The 20,181-nt window shown below is 40.7% G+C and overlaps 1 protein-coding gene across 1 annotated transcript in view; it reads left to right on the top strand.

Annotated features, from left to right (window-relative positions):
- Nucleotides 1-15,068, top strand: part of LOC136181094 (NACHT, LRR and PYD domains-containing protein 12-like) — a 56,720-nt gene extending 41,652 nt beyond the window's left edge. Inside the window, exon 13 of the mRNA XM_065961388.1 lies at nucleotides 12,788-15,068. Within this exon, the coding sequence (XP_065817460.1) occupies nucleotides 12,788-13,341 (554 nt within the window). The 3' untranslated portion in view covers nucleotides 13,342-15,068. The remainder of the gene's footprint in view (nucleotides 1-12,787) is intronic.
- Nucleotides 15,069-20,181: the final 5,113 nt, after the last annotated feature.

The raw sequence follows: 20,181 nt of genomic DNA, 5'->3' as shown, positions 1-20,181 counted from the left end.
GACAGATTAAATAACTAAATAACATACAGTAGCCTACATAAAGAAAAGTACAAATGAAAGACAGTAATATACAGAAAATAAAACAAACCAATAAAGACACATGTAAATAGTGAAATCATTATTTAAATAGTGAAATCATTTTTTAAATAGAGGGGGAAAGGTTTTATAATAATGCAGACATCTGTTTTCTGTTCTTAATTAAAAGTAGTGATTTCAGTCGGGACTTTAACTCTAGATTAAAAATTGATTCAATTAATCCACGCTCGTTTGTTTTGACTTGGAGGCGAACGTGACGTGACGATTTACGTTTAATTTCGCACAGCATTGTGGGTAAAATACAATTCATTTCCTGAAAGCACGCATCTGATCCATACTGCATAAAACCCGGAAGTTAGTATCTATACTGAAATGTTCAGTATACTGAGGTGGACCCAAAATATGCATACTGAATGACCACAAGAGTTTACTAAACTGTGGCTATTCGGGAAAGGGCCCATGACTCTTCTCCATGTCACAGCTCAGCACTCACATCACTCAACCTTCATCATCATCATCATCATCATCATCATCATCATCATCACTGTCTCATCTGCTGCTCACAGTAACTGATAATGTTGTTTGTTTGTATCAGGATGCAGGAACAGAGACCAGACTCTCCTGGACCCAGCTGTGTGTCCATGAAGAGTGACCGGTCTAAACTTCATCCAATCTCCTTTAAAGATGGACGTCCTGCTGATGGAAGGTGAGATCTGAAATTGACAAAGAGCTCTGTTCTGCTTTTCTGTAGGCTCACTCTTTCATCCTCAGCCATTTACATCACTCTCAGTCTTCAGTCCATGTTCACCTCTCCCTGGACTCGTACTTTTCTCCTGTTTCTCCTACTTCTCCACCAGAGGTCCTCAGAATTCACCTCCTTCTCTTCTAGGTTTCAATAGCCCAGACCTTCCCTTCTACTCTACTCACCTGTCTTCATTTTCCTCATCAGCTTCATTTAGTTTTCTCACCACTTCATGATCATTGTGTGCTTTGGGTCTATTTTGTGTTTTTTCTTTTGAAGTGTTTGTATTTGAACCCTGACCTTCCTGAAGGCTGTAAAATGTGGAAAATAATCATTTTATTGCAGCTGTGAGTCCGTTTATTTTTGCATTTGGGTCCTTCCCTACACCCTATTTCCCCGACCCTGTCAGAACTTAACCTTCCTGACACAGAACCAGCCGACAGTGTGATGGACTTTATGACTTCAAAGCAAAAACAGCCCTACTAGAAAGAAGCTAAATATTCTTAGACAAAGTCAAAATAATAGGCCAAACCTTAAAAAGAGACAAATCTGAGGAAAGATTTATTTTTGGGCTTTTTGTTCCGTTATTTAGAGACGGGACAGTAGATAGAGTCAGAAATCAAGGAGAGAGAGAATGGGGAATGGCATGCAGGAAAGGAGCCACAGGTCGGATTTGAACCTGAGCCACCCACTTGGAGGGCTACAGTCTCCCTACATGGGATACACACACTAACCGCTAGTCCACCAGCACCCCAATTAAAGCATTTTTATTGAATGAACATTTTTGTTTTTCCCTCAGGTAGAATGAAAGTCCTCTCCTTCCTCACTCCCAATGATGACCAAAACAAACAGACATACTGTCCACAATATCAGATTTCATTCACTGAGAGTCTGCTTCTGCACGTCCATTTTAAAGACTTAAAAGTAACTATACATTTTATAGTCAGGGCTGGTGCTGGTGTAGACCAGCTCCTAGTTATGCTGCTATAGGCTTAGACTACTGGGGGAGCTGGCACCTTGAGCTCCTATATCTCCCTCCCTCCCTCTCTCTCTCTCTCTCTCTCTCTCTCTCTCTCGCTCTCTCTCTCTCTCTCTCTCTGTTAGATCATATTACTGCATGTTGCTATCTGTAAATCTCAGTTACTAACCACAGCATCTTTCTGAGCTGTGTTTATGTTTAAGTCGTTCTCTGTTAACTTTACTTTCATCAGTCTAAAGAATTTGAGGACAGACACAGTGTTGGCTGTATTCTGAGTGAGATACTGTTCTAATAGAAACAGAGAGAACTGTGGAGAACTTCACCTCTGCCTCCTGATTACTGATTATCCATCTGCCAGTTTAAACTGGAACAATCTGATGAAAAATGATCTTTGAAACAAGATCCAGGGTGTGGTTAAAACGATGAGTAGGTTCGTTTACACCCTCGGTGAAACCAATAGAGTCTAATAATGACATGAAAGCTGTGCTAAGGCTATCATTATCAACATCCACGTGGATATTGAAGTCACCTACAACAATTATTCTATCACTGCTAAGGACTACATATGATAAGAATTCTGCAAATTCAGATAGAAACTCAAAATATGGGCCAGGAGGGCGGCAAACTACAACAACTAGAACTGGCTGAAAGGTTCTTGAGACTGGATGTGAAAGACTAAGAACAAGGCTTTGAAAAGAAGAAAAATTCAGCCTTGGTAAAAAATAAACTACATTTCTTCGATTATCACTAAAGGAGGACGAGGAGTAACTTAACATCTGACACGTAGAGCAGGAGAGAGCAGGGGAGGGAAAGACAGAAAACAAAGCCATTGTAAATAAAGCTAACTGCTAAGCTAGGCTAAGAGTAGGTAGCTAAAATAAACAAAACTTTTAAGCAGGTTTGTCGCTAGAGAGAAAGAGTGCTTTTCGATTACTTCTGTTTGTCTGAACGTACAGTGTGTTGGAAACAACAGTCGTAAGAAACTAGGCAAAATGAACAATTAAGCTTTTAGCTTTTAGCTTTTAGCTCTAACGATCAGCACTGAACAACACAATACAGCGGCGAACAGGAAGTTATGCAATACACTCACCTGTAGTACGTAGCACGTAGCAGCCCCTGATGGAAGGTAAGAATAAAAAATGAAGTAAATGTTCTGACTATGTTGTTCAAAGACTCATATCTTGGCTCAGAGTTTCATTATATATATCCTGTTGTTTTCTTGTGTAATATGTCCTGTCACAGAGTTCAACAGGAGAGCTCCAACATTCACAGAGATCAATCAGACCAGCAGAATCCAACAGACCTGGACTCCATCTTTATGGTGTGTTCAACACACTGTTAATTAATATACTACCATTACAATAATTTAATTCTAAGTTATTGTTCTGTTTAGACCAGCTGACCTTCAGACTGACAGATGAACCACATGTTAAGTTTTACCAGTTTGTATTAAATATCCAGTGTCTCCTTCTGTTCCAGCTGCTGGAGGAGAACATCATCACCTTTGTGAAGAACGAGCTGAAGAGAGTCCACAGGGTTCTGAGTCCAGATTACCCAGAATGCTTAGAGAGTCAGAGTGAGGATGAAGAGCAGGGGAGAAGCTGTAAAGAGGCATTTTTGAAGATCACTCTGCAGTTCCTGAGGAGAATGAAGCAGGAGGAGCTGGCTGACTGTCTGCAGAGCAGTAAGAACATTTGAACAGATTTAGTATTTTAGAAAAAGGACAAAGAGGTTTAAAGTTCCAAACTCAGATAGTCATGTCATCTATATCAGGATCTGTTCATTGATTTCAGTTCTTTCTTTATTCAGGAACGTTTGGTGCAGTGTGCCAACAAAAACTCAAATCTAACCTGAAGGAGAAGTTCCAGTGTGTGTTTGAGGGGATTGCTAAAGCAGGAAACCCAACCCTTCTGAACCAGATCTACACAGAGCTCTACATCACAGAGGGAGGGACTGGAGAGGTCAATGATGAACATGAGGTCAGACAGATTGAAACAGCATCCAGGAAACCAGACAGACTAGAAACAACCATCAGACAAGAAGACATCTTTAAAGTCTCACCTGGAAGAGATGAACCAATCAGAACAGTGATGACAAAGGGAGTGGCTGGCATCGGGAAAACAGTCTTAACACAGAAGTTCACTCTGGACTGGGCTGAAGACAAAGACAACCAGGACATACACTTCACATTTCCATTCACTTTCAGAGAGCTGAATGTGCTGAAAGTGAAAAAGTTCAACCTGTTGGAACTTGTTCATCACTTCTTTCCTGAAACCAAAGAAGCAGGAATCTGCAGGTTTGAAGAGTTCCAGGTTGTGTTCATCTTTGACGGTCTGGATGAGTGTCGACTTCCTCTGGACTTTAAAAACAACGAGACCCTGACTGATGTCACAGAGTCCACCTCAGTGGATGTGCTGCTGACAAACCTCATCAGGGGGAAACTGCTTCCCTCTGCTCACCTCTGGATAACTACAAGACCTGCAGCAGCCAATCAGATCCCTCCTGAGTGTGTTGACATAGTGACAGAGGTCAGAGGGTTCACTGACCCACAGAAGGAGGAGTACTTCAGGAAGAGGTTCAGAAATGAGGAGCAAGCCGACAGAATCATCTCCCACATCAAGACATCCAGAAGCCTCCACATCATGTGCCACATCCCAGTCTTCTGCTGGATCACTGCTACAGTTCTGGAAGATGTGCTGAAGACCAGAGAGGGAGGAGAGCTGCCCAAGACCCTGACTGAGATGTACATCCACTTCCTGGTGGTTCAGTCCAAACTGAAGAACATCAAATATGATGGAGGAGCTGAGACAGATCCACACAGGAGTCCAGAGAGCAGGAAGATGATTGAGTCTCTGGGAAAACTGGCTTTTGAGCAGCTGCAGAAAGGAAACCTGATCTTCTATGACTCAGACCTGACAGAGTGTGGCATCGATATCAGAGCAGCCTCAGTGTACTCAGGAGTGTTCACACAGATCTTTAAAGAGGAGAGAGGACTGTACCAGGACAAGGTGTTCTGCTTCATCCATCTGAGTGTTCAGGAGTTTCTGGCTGCTCTTCATGTCCATCTGACCTTCATCAACTCTGGAGTCAATCTGATGTCAGAAGATCAAACAACATCCTGGTGGTCTAAAGTATTGAGAGAAAAACCTGACCCAACACATTTATATCAGAGTGCTGTGGACCAGACCTTACAGAGTCCTAATGGACACCTGGACTTGTTCCTCCGCTTCCTCCTCGGTCTTTCTCTAGAGACCAATCAGAATCTCATACGAGGTCTGCTGACACACACAGGAAGTGGCTCACAGACCAATCAGAAAATAGTCAAGTACATCAAGGAGAAGATCAGTGAGGATCTGTCTACAGAGAAAAGCATCAATCTGTTCCACTGTCTGAATGAACTGAATGATCGTTCTCTAGTGAAGGAGATCCAACAGTCCCTGAGATCAGGACGTCTCTCCACAGATAAACTGTCTCCTGCTCAGTGGTCAGCTCTGGTCTTCATCTTACTGTCATCAGAAAAAGATCTGAACGTGTTTGACCTGAAGAAATACTCTGCTTCAGAGGAGGCTCTTCTGAGGCTGCTGCCTGTGATCAAAGCTTCAAACAAAGCTCTGTACGTGCTCACATAACTATCCAGTTCAAATGTAGTTCTCTTCATTCAGAAATAACAACTATAGTTTGTAATTGCTTTCATTTGTGTTCTTCTGAATCCTCTTCAGGCTGAGTGGTTGTAACCTCTCAAAGAGAAGCTGTGAAGCTCTGTCCTCAGTCCTCAGCTCCCAGTCCTCTAGTCTGAGAGAGCTGGACCTGAGCAACAACAACCTGCATGATTCAGGAGTGAAGCTGCTGTGTAGTGGTTTAAAGACTCTACACTGTTCACTGGAAACGCTCAGGTAAGGACTTATTCATGTGAAAGTTTACCCAATAAGCTTAAATGTACTTAGTTTATTTGATATTTTGATTAACTTACCAAACATATCCTCTTCAGGCTGAGTGGTTGTAACCTCTCAGAGAGAAGCTGTGAAGCTCTGTCCTCAGTCCTCAGCTCCCAGTCCTCTAGTCTGAGAGAGCTGGACCTGAGCAACAACAACCTGCATGATTCAGGAGTGAAGCTGCTGTCTACTGGATTAAAGAGTCCACTCTGTAGACTGGACACTCTCAGGTTAGTGTGCTGCTGATCCACATTATTCATCTAAGATCACGTTTTCTTGATGAATCATTTATTAATGGGCCTTGGTGGTGGTTTAAAGTTTTCCTGTATGTTTCCACATTAAAGCTGTAAAGCTCTGAGCTCGTTCTATAGCTCTCAGTCTTTTAGTCTGAGGAAGTTGGACTGGAATAAAGAAAGTTAAATATGAAGTTCTTTCCCCACCAACAAACAAACCATGGATAATGTTTGGAACATAAAGAACTTAAGAATCTTTATTTCAGATGAAACAGTTCAGAACTGTTTCTACATCACTGCTGATGTCAAAGCAGTCTGTGTGTTTATCTCACGCTCTGTCTTACCTTCACTATTTGTCACCAGAGTAAATATTGATTAGTATCAGATTATGAAGTCTATTCTGTTCAGCTGCATGGTTATGACGGGATGTTACTGGTAAAACAGAGAAGAATGGACCAATGGATGTTAAGCATGTTGTGTGTGTGTGTGTGTGTGTGTGTGTGTGTGTGTGTGTGTGTGTGTGTGTGTGTGTGTGTGTGTGTGTGTGTGTGTGTGTGTGTGTGTGTGTGTGTGTGTGTGTGTGTGTGTGTGTGTGTGTGTGTGTGTGTGTGTGTGTGTGTGTGTGTAGTCTGTCAAACTGTCTGATCACAAGAAAAGGTTGTGCGTCTCTGGCCTCAGCTCTAAGCTCCTCCCCCCTGAGACATCTGGACCTGAGCTACAATCATCCAGGAGAACGAGGAGAGAAGCTGCTGTCTGCTGGACTGGAGGATCCACACTGCAGACTGGAGACACTGAGGTACAGACAGACACACAGAAGCTGTCTCACTGTTTCTGAATGATGAACTCTGCTTCTTGTCTGATGCTGGATTTAAATGAAGATGTATGAAATAGATTCTGATCTGGTTTCTTCCTCCAGTTTGGACCATAGTGGACTGCACAGACTGAAGCCTGGTCTGAGGAAGTGTGAGTGTGTTTTCATTTCTCTTCATCAGAACACAGCAGCACATGTTGGAGTGTAGAAGAGTAAATGCTCTTGAACAATCAGACAGAGACTATGGCTTGTGAATAGAGGATTTGTTTATTTCTCTCTGAGAAGTTAATAACAATAACTTAGATTTATATAGCGCCTTTCATGAAACCCAAGGATGCTTTACAAAGTGTGTGTGTGTGTGTGTGTGTGTGTGTGTGTGTGTGTGTGTGGGGGGGGGGGGGGGCGTAATGGGAGACAACAAGAGAGGAATAGAAAAACACAAACAGAGAAGAGAAAGGATAGAAACACTAGACAAACAAATGAAGGAGAAAGGGAGTGGGTGATCAGCTGAGGGGAGTGTTAGATGAGGCTGAATGCTTTGGTGAACAGATGGTGTTTGAGGAGGTTTTTAAAAATGACCAGGGGTCTCATTTATAAAAGAGTGCGTAAAATTCATACTAAAAATGTACGTGTGCCAAAAACCCGGAAATGGCGTGCGCACAAAATGATTCAGAGTTATAAAAGCGTTCGTACGCACACCTGCACGCAATGTTCCCTTTATAAATCACCATCCACCTGGAAATGTGCGCACGTAGATTAGTCCCATGTTCCGCCCTCTACACGCCCACATTCAACCATAAACGGTCAATGCAAAGCAGCTCGTGAATGAAAATGCATCCAAACGAGGGGGCAGATCAAAGGTTTCCACCGTTGGATCACGAAAACTGAAGTTTAGACGAAGAAACGAAACTTTCTGACCCAGGAACAAAGGAACTTGTGAATGAAGTGAAGGATAAAATGGACATATCGGTAGTTTGCTGCAGCAGGAGGATCACGAACTGAAGAAAATTCAGAGAATGACACCACGTCGCTGCTGCATTCACGCTGTCCTATGTGCCAAAACATCCACCGTTCATCATTACGCACAAGTATATCTGAATGTTTACATGTTTACAGGACCCACACTGATTTCTTCATATAGTGGCAGAGAGGACACGTCAGTCAGCATTCTCCCTCACTCTATCATATTATTAATCAAAGGTTTGATCAACCAACAAAAACTTTGAATTGTTGGCCACATATTTTCGTGGGCATCTCCGTCTGCACTGTGACTAATTATGATCAAATATATGGCTTAATGATCGTGTCAGAGATGCCCCGACTTAATGTCCACACTTGAATTATTTACAGAATAAATACATGCAGCTGATGAAGATGTGCTGAGTATGGAGGAGGTGAAATGTGTGAAGCCATCGCCATGTCTCTGTGCACTCTTTATTAAAACTAAAAATCACAATTGATGATAAATGCAAGATATTGAAATATATGAATGAAAACTGGAGGCTCTATGGTCTTTGTGTTAGTCTAATGTTTAACTCTACATCAGTGATTACATTAGTGTATAAGTCCGGTCCTCTGAGGTCCGTCCGGGATAATGAAGGCGAGACGGCGCTGATGCAAAAGTGTGTGGCAGACTTTTATTTTTTATTTATGTTTATATACTGTCATAATGAAAGTTTCTTATTGGAAACGGCTCACTGCATGCGCGATTATAGCCTAAATAAAACCATCGGTTTGAATGATTCTGATGACGTGGATCTGTCAGTAAAGTTTGATATTTAGTGAAATAGGTTTGCTTTGTTGTTAAGGGAGCGAGCATTCTGCAGCATAAATGAGGCGGTGGTGTATTCTGAAGCAGAGGGGGAGAGAGGAGTGGTTCTGTCAACACACACAACAACAGGTATCAGGTTTCTGCTGTGCACGTGTGATTTGTTGTGATGATGGCGCCGGTCAGACACTACAGTGGGGATAGCATGGTCAGTGTAAACAAACTTGCATCGGGCAGCCCTATGCACGTAGTGAGGACGGCGCAGGAGTCCGAAAGATTTAATGGAAGCAAGGTTGTCCGGAGAGAAGTGGCAGGCGAGATTCTGGAGTTGCAGAGCGGAGTATGTTAGTAGTACCATGTCCACAGCAGGGAGAGCAGCTGCTAGCCGCAGGCTGAAAGCCGCAAGCTACCGGGCGCCAGCCGGGGTCAGGAAAACCGCAGGAATGAGAGCCAAACCAGGATAAGGAAAGGACCAATTTTGTGGCAGACGGGGGACCCGTCTGGACACAATCTGAGCAGGAGAGCAGCAGCCGGCAGTCTGGTTGTCAGGCAGGCCTCTTCACCGCCAGCAGCCGAGCCAGAGTAGGGGGGAAGCGGCAGCCAGCGGTAGCCAACAGGTGGCGCAGGGCGACGGGTCCAAGTCAGGTAGGGAGCCGACGTGGCCGACGAAGAAGGACGGTCCAACAATAAGGCAGGCGAGGGTCCAGTGATCACAGACTGGTGAGGATATCCTGATAGCTGTGCGAGAAGCTAACAGCTGATCGGCGGCTAGCGCTAACAGCTGATCGTCATAGATGGTGAGTAGCTGTCAGTTTACACAAACTGAAAGCAGCAGCAAAGTCGATCTGTTTGCAGACTGTTAGTAGAGGATAAGTAGGAGGGAGAAGCATAGATAGCACAAAAGAAACACCATTTTTGTCACGGATCGTGAAGCGGCGACATACACGCCAGCGTCCTCGCTCAACCGGAACTTTTATAACATCCCAATCATCCTTTTATGGGCAATCAACACACTGAGCAATTACAACATGTGTGCTATATGAAGACCATTTCCTAGAAGTTTCCTGGACAGACAACTGGTCTCTTAACAGGAAAGAGTGTGTGTGTGTGTGTGTGTGTGTGTGTGTGTGTGTGTGTGTGTGTGTGTGTGTGTGTGTGTGTGTGTGTGTGTGTGTGTGTGTGTGTGTGTGTGTGTGTGTGTGTGTGTGTGTGTGTGTGTGTGTGTGTGTGTGTGTGTGTGTGTGTGTGTGTGTGTGTCTTGTGTATCAGAACATGATCTTATGACTTGGCTAAATTCAGAGGTTAGATAACTATTGGTTTGTGCCTGCTGCTGTCCAGATTGTGTTTCTGTTATGATTAAACCTTTCAAACTACAACAGGATGAGGGCTGGAAGTAACACAAAGTGATGATAAAAGTGAGGGTGATGGAAACTTATGAGAGTTGAAATATGAAATAAAAAATGTAAACTGAAATAAAAGTGATAATCCAGTGAATAGAAAATCACCATTCATCACATCCAACAGAAATGTATATTTTACAACATGCAGTTTTTGTGACATTTCACATTTTGATGTTGGCTGCTGGCCGGCTGCTCATAGTCGAGCTCGTGGAGCTCATCAACTTCAAAAACAACAGAAATCATTTTTGATTTGACGTTCATTTTCATAAACATGTAAATATGCAGAGTCTCCAACATCAAGTTCTCTCCTCAAAAACATCCAGACGTGAATTCAGTGATGAAATAGAAACAGAATATCTTTAGAGACATAAGCTAGCTCTCCTCCTCGTCTTCTGGCTGTGCAGACAGTAAGGCACACAGCAAAGTCCACGATCACCATAGTACAGGCCAGCAGGAACATCCAACAACAATACACAAGTCAGCTGCAGGCCGCCAGGTGGCCAGGTGAGGTCGGGACGGCATGGCCTACACCTTAGACAAGCAGAGAAAAACTCACAAGGACTGAGTTGTCATCTGTTTCTTCAGATTTCGATCTGTTCATCCAGTCCAGTTAAATTTCAATTAAAACAAAAACATGTATGTTGTAGAGCCTAGATTGATGGTAAAGAAATGGTCTCCATGACTTCAGAAACACAGTTTAAAAGTAGTTAGACAGGACAAAGGGACGTGGCACACTCCTGCTGCCATCACATTGTGTGTGACAGTGAAAGTGGAAATGAGGCTCCTGTTTGTGCTGAATGTGACCTCTGAGGACAGAACAGTTGGAGACAGCAGATGGTTCATAGATTCTTTGTGCTGCACTTTGATTAGTCAGACTTTATTCACTGCATGTGTTTGTTGATTTGGATCTCCATTCTTCCTGGCTGCCATGGTAACTCCATTTGAACTTGATTAGAAGTGGATTATTACATTTCAGTGCTGTCAAACATCATTCAGTGCTGAATATGAACTGTAAGTTTGATTGACTCTCAGTAAGTAGGGGTGTAACGGTACACAAACATTTCAGTTCGGTACAGTTCTCAGTTTTGAAGCTTTGGTTTGGTACATTTTCACTACAGTAAAGGGACCTGATGCAACGCTTTTTTTTCTTTATTAGGAACATTTATAATTTCCCTTTTACACATTGGACTAAGTGCAGCATTGACAGTTCAGACTTGTACACCTGCTCAGGTTACTTTTTAATAACATTTTAAATTAAACATTGTAAAAAAAACATTAAATAAACTTATGCTGCTTCCTTCAACCAAAAGAGTCTCCAATAAATAAAAGATATGAATGAAATAAAGTATTTTAGAATGAAATGAAGTCATTAATATAGCCTATATATAAAAATATTTCTTTTAAATTACACTTCCACCTTTTAGTTTATGAAGGCAACACTTTTTTGAATGCCCTTTGAGCACATAATAAACCTAATCACATCTGGGACAGTGTAGTTTCAGAACTATTAATATTTCCCTCTGTCGATATAAGAACTTCAATGGCATTTTTTATGGCTTTGGCCCGTTTAGAATTACTAGCAAAAGGCTGTCTGTTTTTTCCTAGTTGCAGTGATGTTTACGTTCACGTGGTGCCTTTTCAAGTGCTTTAATAAGTTGGACGTGTTGCCTGTGACGTACCCGATGTCCTCTGAACAACAACGGCACACTACTCTCGTCTTGTCAACGTCTCTTTGTCAGTTTGTCTGTTTTTTCCATTGCAATTCCACAATTCATACTCATTCAATAAAAATAAAAGTAGGCATATACTGCGGTGTATTCATGGTCTTACCTTTACTTGTAAACAAAGTCCTTTCACCTATCCTTCTGGACTAAAATATCCGTTTATATAAAAAAATCTGCATAGAAGAGGAGCAACCATCAAACCAAGCATAACCTCTTGGTCTTATGAGCCTCACGCAACCTGACGCACGCCCCCTTCAGGTGAAGTAGCTGCCTCACCTCATGCTTTTTCAGTGCGGTTTTATGTCAAATTAGACTAAATATGTTAAAAACATGTGAAATACATTACTTATTCTATGGAAAGTGAGGACGGATAATAGAAGTGTCTACAAACATTACATTGGTGACAAACAGTAAGAAAGCAAAAGGCATACGCTCGACCCAGTTTGTGAGGGATTGCGCAATCTGGGATGAGGCACAACTCGTCGCTGCCTCACCTCGCATCGGAGCCGGCAGGAAATATGCAAATTCAGAGATTTTGATCATGAAAATTATTGAACATTTTTGGAATCGTACAGAAATAACATTTATAACACAGATCAGTAGAAAAATATTAATATTTATTTGATTTAATGATTATTTGTTTTTTACTTTTGATGATGACGAGCCTCACCTGCCTCCCCTGACAGCACGTCTCTGCTGCAGGTTATTCTCCCACACAGACGCGTCTCCCCCTCCCCTTTTGCTCTTAGTTTGAACGGGATCATCGCTGAAAATGAAAACAAAACTTAAGAGTAAGTCTGTAAAAAGAACTCCATCCCGGTTATATGCAACTGTCCAGACCAACAGGACTCGAGGAACTACTAATCTGCACAGTTTGCACAGTTTATGTTTGAACTTTTTTACAAGTTACTAACTAAAAGCTGTGTCCCATACCAGCAGCCGCAGCCTTCCTCCACCCTGAGGTGTGCTTCTGCTTTGTGGTCCGTGTGGGAACACAGATTAAATCACTTTTGTTCAGCGCGTACTCGGATCAGTCCTGTACTGAAACGGTCCGGTCCGAGTACGTGTACCTTTACACCCCTATCAGTAAGTGTCAGTAAAGTTGTTGATGAATGAACAGATGATAACCTGCAGCTGTGTTGTGTCTCGTTCTCTCCATCAGACGCCTGTGAGCTGGAACTGGACACAAACACAGTGAACAGAGAACTGAAACTGTCTGACAACAACAGGAAGGTGACACGTGTGAAGGAGCTTCAGTCATATCCTGATCATCCAGACAGATTTGATAACTGGTGGCCTCAGCTGCTGTGTAGGACTGGTCTGACTGGTCGCTGTTACTGGGAGGTCGAGTGGAGAGGAGAGGTTGATGTATCAGTGAGTTACAGAGGAATCAGAAGGAGAAGAGACAGAGCTGAATGTTGGTTTGGAGATAATGATCAGTCCTGGAGTCTGAGCTGCTCTGATGAAGGTTACTCTGTCTATCACAATAACAGAGAAACAGAGATCTCCTCCTCCTCCTCCTCCTCCTCCTCTGTCTCTCACAGAGTAGCAGTGTATGTGGACTGTCCTGCTGGCTCTCTGTCCTTCTACAGAGTCTCCTCTGACACACTGATCCACCTCCACACCTTCAACACCACATTCACTGAACCTCTCTATCCTGGGTTTAGGTTCTGGTCTCTTGGTTCTTCAGTGTCTCTGTGTCGTCTGTCGGTCTGAGAAACACTGCTGACTGAAGATCAGCTGACTCTGTTCACTCTGTCCAGCTGGTCTGTTTCATGGTTGGGGGGTGTGATAATGGGGGGTGGGGGTGGTAATGGGGGTTAAATGTTCTACATTACAGAAAAACAATGGACCCCCTTCTTTAATGTCTGTATTGTTCTGATCTCACCAATAAAAAACAAGTGACAATTAAACAATTAAAGTCCTCCTCCTGCTGTCTTGATATTGGCAGCAGGAGGAGGAGTCATGGCTCCAGATCTGTTACAAATGGTAAACTTGTCTCTCAGGTGTCTTCCCACAGGCCCTGAAAACAGCAGTCATCAAGCCACTACTAGAAAAGAACAATCTAGACAATAATGAATAATTACAGGCCTATATCAAATCTTCCTCTGTGAGGTCAAATGATAGACAAAGCTGTGTTTCAGAAGTTAAATAACTTCTTGATATTGAACAACTGTTTGGATGTCTTCCAGTCAGGTTTTGGACCAAACCGCAGCACTGAGACAGCTCTGGTTAAAGAGTTTCATGACATCTGTTTAAACACAGACAGAACCTCAGTCTAAGTTCTTCTTGGGTAACACTTTATATGAAGGTCCTTGAAATAAGCTGTTATTACCATCAAATCTGCTGTATAAGACACACTTTAAACCCTCAGGCATCAGTTTAATTTACTACCCTCTTCAGTCATTAAGGACAAAAATGTTCACTTCCAAAAATCTGTTATAAAAATAGAACAGATTACTTTTTTCTGCATAAATCTCATAAACAACTTCAGCCCTGCTCAAAACTACCAAACATTCAATCATTTTGAGGATTTTAAGCCTTTAGATGCCAATTTGATTACTTGATCACTGTTGTTATTTATGAAAAAACAAGTTATTTTCCATATAACAAATGTTTGGTGTCTGGGGGATTATTTTAAAATCAGTCTTTGTTTTGTTAAAATCTAAGGACAAACAGAAAATTTAAATATTTATATGCTTTTATTTACTTTGTGTTTAAAGGTTAATCAGCTTTATTATTACTTATCAGGTTATCTCTGTTGTCAGCCTTTATTTAAAGTTTGTATTGAACACTGGAGAGCAGCACTGAGCAGGTCAGGAAATCAGGTAACCTTTGTGAGCCAGGTGTGTAAACCTGCTGAGTGGCTCTAACTGACAGACAGGAGTGTCAGCGGTGTGTGTGAGAGCAGGAGTGAGGTGAGAGGCTGAGACACTTTCAGGCTGAATTCAATGAAAGGAAGACAGCAGAGATACCTTTGGTAAGTGTGCTGTGTTCTTTGGTAATTATCTGTTCAGAATGTTTGAATGGTGACATGTATTTAATGTAGGCTGTTTATTTCATAGTGATGCACTCTGCATTCTGGTTTTATAGTGAAGTGTTCACAGGAAACAATTAAATTAGAAGGGTAAATAATAATTAATATTGAACACATTTAACTGGTTTGTTTAAATTGTAAACAAAAGATAAAGAACTGAATAGATACTAAAATTCAGATTCATTTAATGGTTATATTAACTTAAATTCTGATTTGTGTTGTTTGGTGTTAAAATGAGAAAAAGGAAGGTAAGGATGCTAAAAGATGCATGGTTAACATTGTATAAGTGGAAAACTGCTTCCCCAGATTACTTTACAATTATAATAGGAATGTATATGTGAAGAATTTTGTTCATAGATATTTTCCTTGCTTTTCAGAACCACACACAATAAACAGTTGTAACCTCGCTGCATTAAAGTCTCCTCTTTGAACTCTTTTACTATCGTGGCCTAACCCAAACCAATGTGTTCAGTCTTTTAGAATAAGGGTCTGCTTGGAGGTGAAATATTGATAAATGAAAGCAGTTACTTTTATTGAAATAAGAAAAGTTTTAAGATTGATGACGAGTCAGGTTACCGTGGGAATTGGATAGCGCCAAGACCAATCGAAGGATCATTTTCCTCTTAGCTGAAAATGTATAAAAAGCAGTGAAGCAGCAAAAAGGAAGCCAAAGAGAGAAATGATAATAGAACAAATAAACACACCATTGAAGTGTTTTTTTCCATATACCATTTAGTTACACACACTGAAGGCTATAATGCATCTCTGTCGTTTCTTCTAACAATAAGTTGAGTAAATCCAGAATGCCAGATGACATCTACAGGTGTTATCATTCAGTTTGTGATTTTCTTTATTTTGTATTCTGACTGCAGGATTCTTATTAAGGCTTACAGGTTTTCAGTGAAATCGACATCGACCTGACCTGACTGTGGTCGCTCTGCATCAGGATCTGCTGAGCTCCTTTTCTTTACCAAAGACACTTTAGACACTCAACACAAAATAACACAAGTAGATGAAAGTCTTTCTCACTCTACATCAGTTTATTTATTACAAGGTTACACATGAGCTGTCTGAAGAACTTGTGCTACCCAACACAGAGGCCTCCAAGGAAACAGAGTGACAGAAAGAAGAGAAGATATCAGGAGAGAAGAAGGATCCTTACACTGTAACTGTTTCATATAAACCCTTTCAATTCAAACGTCATAGCTGCTCCCAACTTACTGGTTCATGTGTCAGCAACAAAACATCAATGTCAAAAAAGTAGAGACAGATTTCTGTCAACAGAATTGTCTTATATCCCTTTATAACTGCACTTATACATCTGTTAGTCAATACATACTTATGAATACAAATTAGTGATGTTGTTAACTTGGATTCCTCTGGATCAGTTTTACCATTGCACAGGATTAACATTTCTCTCCAGTGTGGACTAACATGTGTCTGGTCAGATTTCCTCTTTGGGAAAAACCTTTACTGCAAACAGAGCAGCTGAAGGCTTTCTCTCCTGTGTGAACTAACATGTGTGACTTCAGACCCCCCTTTTGTCTAAATTGTTTTACCACACTGAGAGCATCTAAGGGATTTCTCTCTGTGAATTGTCATGTGATATGTCAGACTGACCTTATGGGTAAATACTTTCTCACATTGACAGCAGCGATATTGTTTCTCTCCAGTGTGAATCATCATGTGTTTGGTCAGATTTCCCTCAAAACTAAACCTTTTACCACACTGAGAGCAGCTGAATGGTTTCTCTCCTGTATGAAATAAAATGTGTTGGCTTTTTGTTAAAATGCTTTACTGCAAAAAGGTTAACTGAAGGGTTTCTCCCCTCTGTGAATTGCCATGTGACATGTCAGACTGACCTTATGGGTAAATACTTTCTCACATTGAGAGCAGCTGAAGGGTTTTTCTCCAGTGTGAATCATCATGTGTCTGGTCAAGATTCCTTTTACGTTAAATATTTTACTGCACTCTGAGCACCTATGTGGTCTCTTACCAGTCTTAAGTTCCTTATTTTTCAAGTTTAAAGTGAAAGTCTGCAGTCGTATTTCTTCCAGGGACTTGAGATTCTCCACCTCTTTGGAATCATAATAATCCTCCTTTAAAAGAACAGAATTAAAACATAGGTCAGGGTAGGCTATAGGGCTGTGCAAGTAAATTCAGTTGCATTGTTATCCCAATGAAAGGATTTGCAACAATCACATCGCTGTAGTCAGAATTTATTGCAAGAAATTTGTATTTATGCAGATTTCAGTGGTTGCCCCTTATATTGCAGAGTTTAACCATCAAAGACAATATTCATAGACTTAATGAAAACATTCATACATCTTCATATTCAATAGAATTGATTTACTTTTTTATATTTTTATACTTCTAAACAAACATGAATAAAATGGTAATAACTCTAATATTTCATATAAATAAATACAAATAACTAGTTTAACAGAACAAACAATATCAAACAGTGCAGGGAGTAGAAGTGGTCACAGATGGCCAAGGGATAGCAGGGGACAGGATTAACTTTGTTGTCTCACAAAGTGAGAAATTTGTCTTCAGCTCTTCACCCGTGCTGCAGCAATAAAAAAAAACATCAACATCATCCTTCACATGAAACATAAAACGATAACATTATTAAGTATATAAATAGAAGAAATCGGCTCTTTGACTATTGTTGAGAAACAAAAAAAACAAAAGAAAAACAAAGACTGCTTAGTAAAAACAAGATCTGCACAACAAGAAGCTCATAGAAAGTGTAGAAAACAGCAAAATACAAAAGCAAATATTGATCATTTTATTGCAGATTTTGTGAGAACATTTTGGCAACCAAGGTGTCCAGAGGTTAAATAGAAAAGACTAATGCAATCAAATCAACTTTGTTACTAGTTTGTCACATATCCAAGACTCTAATCATCATTCAACTAATAACCTTGCATTTAAAGGGTTACAATTCAGAAAATAATTGAATGTTTTGAGCAAGTCGAAAGTTGACTTTAACTACCGTATTTTCCGCACTATAAGGCGCACTTAAAGGCCTTTAATTTTCTCAAAAAACGACAGTGCGCCTTATAATCCGGAGCGCCTTATATATGGATCAATTGGTTAATTGGTTGATCCATACTGGTTGTACACGGCGCTCAGCGACACTGACTCGGATAATGACGAGAGGGAGCCGGGCATGTTGGATGCCGTACTCGCCCAACTGTTCAATTCGGACACTGAAGAAGAATTCGAGGGATTCGTGGACGGGGAATGAACTGAAAAAGTGAGCTTTACGTGTTATACGTAACTGAACAATGTTGAGTTATGCACTAACGCAGGGGTGGCCAACCTTTTTTGAACCAAGATCTACTTTTAAAGTTACCAGTCTGCCGAGATCTACCAGTCCACATAGTGAGCCATAGCCTTTACCAACAGCCTACAAACGCATTTAATACTCACACAACAAACAGAAAATAATAAATGAGAGTTCTGTAAAAAATAATGCAGACTACAGACTACAGCAGGCTGCTGTGAGATGATTTTGCTTTTGTTAAATTAGCTGCAGACGGTGAGAGTTAACGGAGTAAAGTCCAACCGACCGTTTGACCGGGTCACGTGTGTTCCCACCTCGGTCAGCACGGATCACGGATCAACTGTGTGCTGTAGCACTAAAAGTGAAAAGTAAAAAGGTTCGCGTGGTGGCTGGTGCTCCAGTGCAAGTGTGTGTGTGTGTGTGTGTGTGTGTGTGTGTGTGTGTGTGTGTGTGTGTGTGTGTGTGTGTGTGTGTGTGTGTGTGCGCGTGTGCGCGTGTGCGTGTGTGTGTGTGCGTGCGTTTGCGTGTGCGTTGTTTGTTGGTGTGTCTCATCCCCCGCGATGCTCACAGTCATGACAGCAGAGAGGAGCAGAGAAAAGTAGCTGCAGCTTCATCAAATGCGCTTAATACTCGTAGCATAGTTTCTATATATGACTTTTTGGTAAAACATTTACCTGCACGTCCTTGCGCATGCCTGCACTCTCTCTTGCGCGCGCTCTCTCTCTCTCTCTCTCGCTCGCTCCCCCGTTCGCTCTCTCATGCACGCAGCAATTTCATGAATAAATGAAAAATTAAATACACACAGGTCGGAAGTATACTTGGGCTCCCAACACAGGTATCGTGTGTGGGAAACAGTGCAATGAGATGAAATTGAAATCACTTTTCTATTTTACAATTGTATTTTATATTGACAAAACATCTCGCGATCGACTGAGAATCAGTCAGCGATCTACCTGTCGATCGTGATCGACTGTTTGGGCACCCCTGCACTAACGTTTGAATTAGCGGTATCAGACTGTGTTTCTTTTACGTGTTTACAACTGAACAAGGCTGGGAGATATTGTGAATATGCACATTAATGTTTGAACAACGTTGAGTTACTGTGAATGCACTATGTATAAAACTACGTTTTGAGAGTTAAGAGAAACGTCAAAGAAATAATTTATTATTTGGGGAAATCGTCTTATGTACTTTTGTTTTTGTAGTTTTATACGTTACGTTTTATACGTATTTATATTTATATATTCACAATATCTCCCAGCCTTGTTCAGTTGTAAACACGTTCTATTCTATGCGCCTTTTAATCCGGTGCGCTTTATATATGAAAACAGTTCTAAAATAGGCCATTCATTGAAGGTGCGCCTTATAATCCGGTGCGCTTTATAGTGCGGAAAATACGGTACACTGTAAAAAAAAAAAGATACACCATAACTACTCTATAAAATTGAGGCAACAGATTGCACGAAATATTATTAATTTAATCTAACTATGTTAAAAGTTGAGTTAATATTACTCAAATCAGACCCTTAAGAATTACTTGTTTAAATTGAGTAGATTCAAATAAAGCACAAAAATAAATTAACCAAATTTAAACAAAAAGATTAAGTAGATATCAATAAGAGAAATCTCTAAATTAGTAAAAGGTACTGATATAAATAATTAAATTCAATAAATAAATGATATATAATTGAGTAATACTAATCTTTATATTACATTTTTTAATTTTCATTAATAAAATTAATTAAAATGTAAATATAATAATTTCTTGGCAATTACATACATGTTCGTGTTATGACCTACATTTTAGTGTGAGATTAGAATTAGTCGATCAGAAAATACAGAATAAATATTACTTAAGTAAGATACAATGACATTTAATGCTTGACGAAAGTAACACTTTTTATCAGACTTTATTAAAGGTACAGCATTTCAAGCAGCCTTTAACATACAGAAGATGATGCCAACAAAAGATGTGCATCCAACAAAAACACACTCTACAGTTTCATATCTCCTCAGGTGATTACCAAGGTGAAGAAAATATTCTTTTTTAGAGGGATGTTGAGTTGAGCAAATTAAACATGTAAAACAGAAGATGACTCCTGGCCCTCTAGTTTCATCTTCTGGATGATATCTTGAAAGATGTGTGCGTAGGGCATTCAAAGTTTTAAAGGAGCATGGACAATCATGAACAAGACAAGGTACCGGATTTCCAATTTCAAATGTCCTG

This window comes from Labrus bergylta, chromosome 2 (genome assembly GCF_963930695.1).
Source record: "Labrus bergylta chromosome 2, fLabBer1.1, whole genome shotgun sequence".
Classification (NCBI taxonomy): Eukaryota; Metazoa; Chordata; class Actinopteri; order Labriformes; family Labridae; genus Labrus; species Labrus bergylta.
This window is presented reverse-complemented; position numbering and strand designations above follow the sequence as displayed.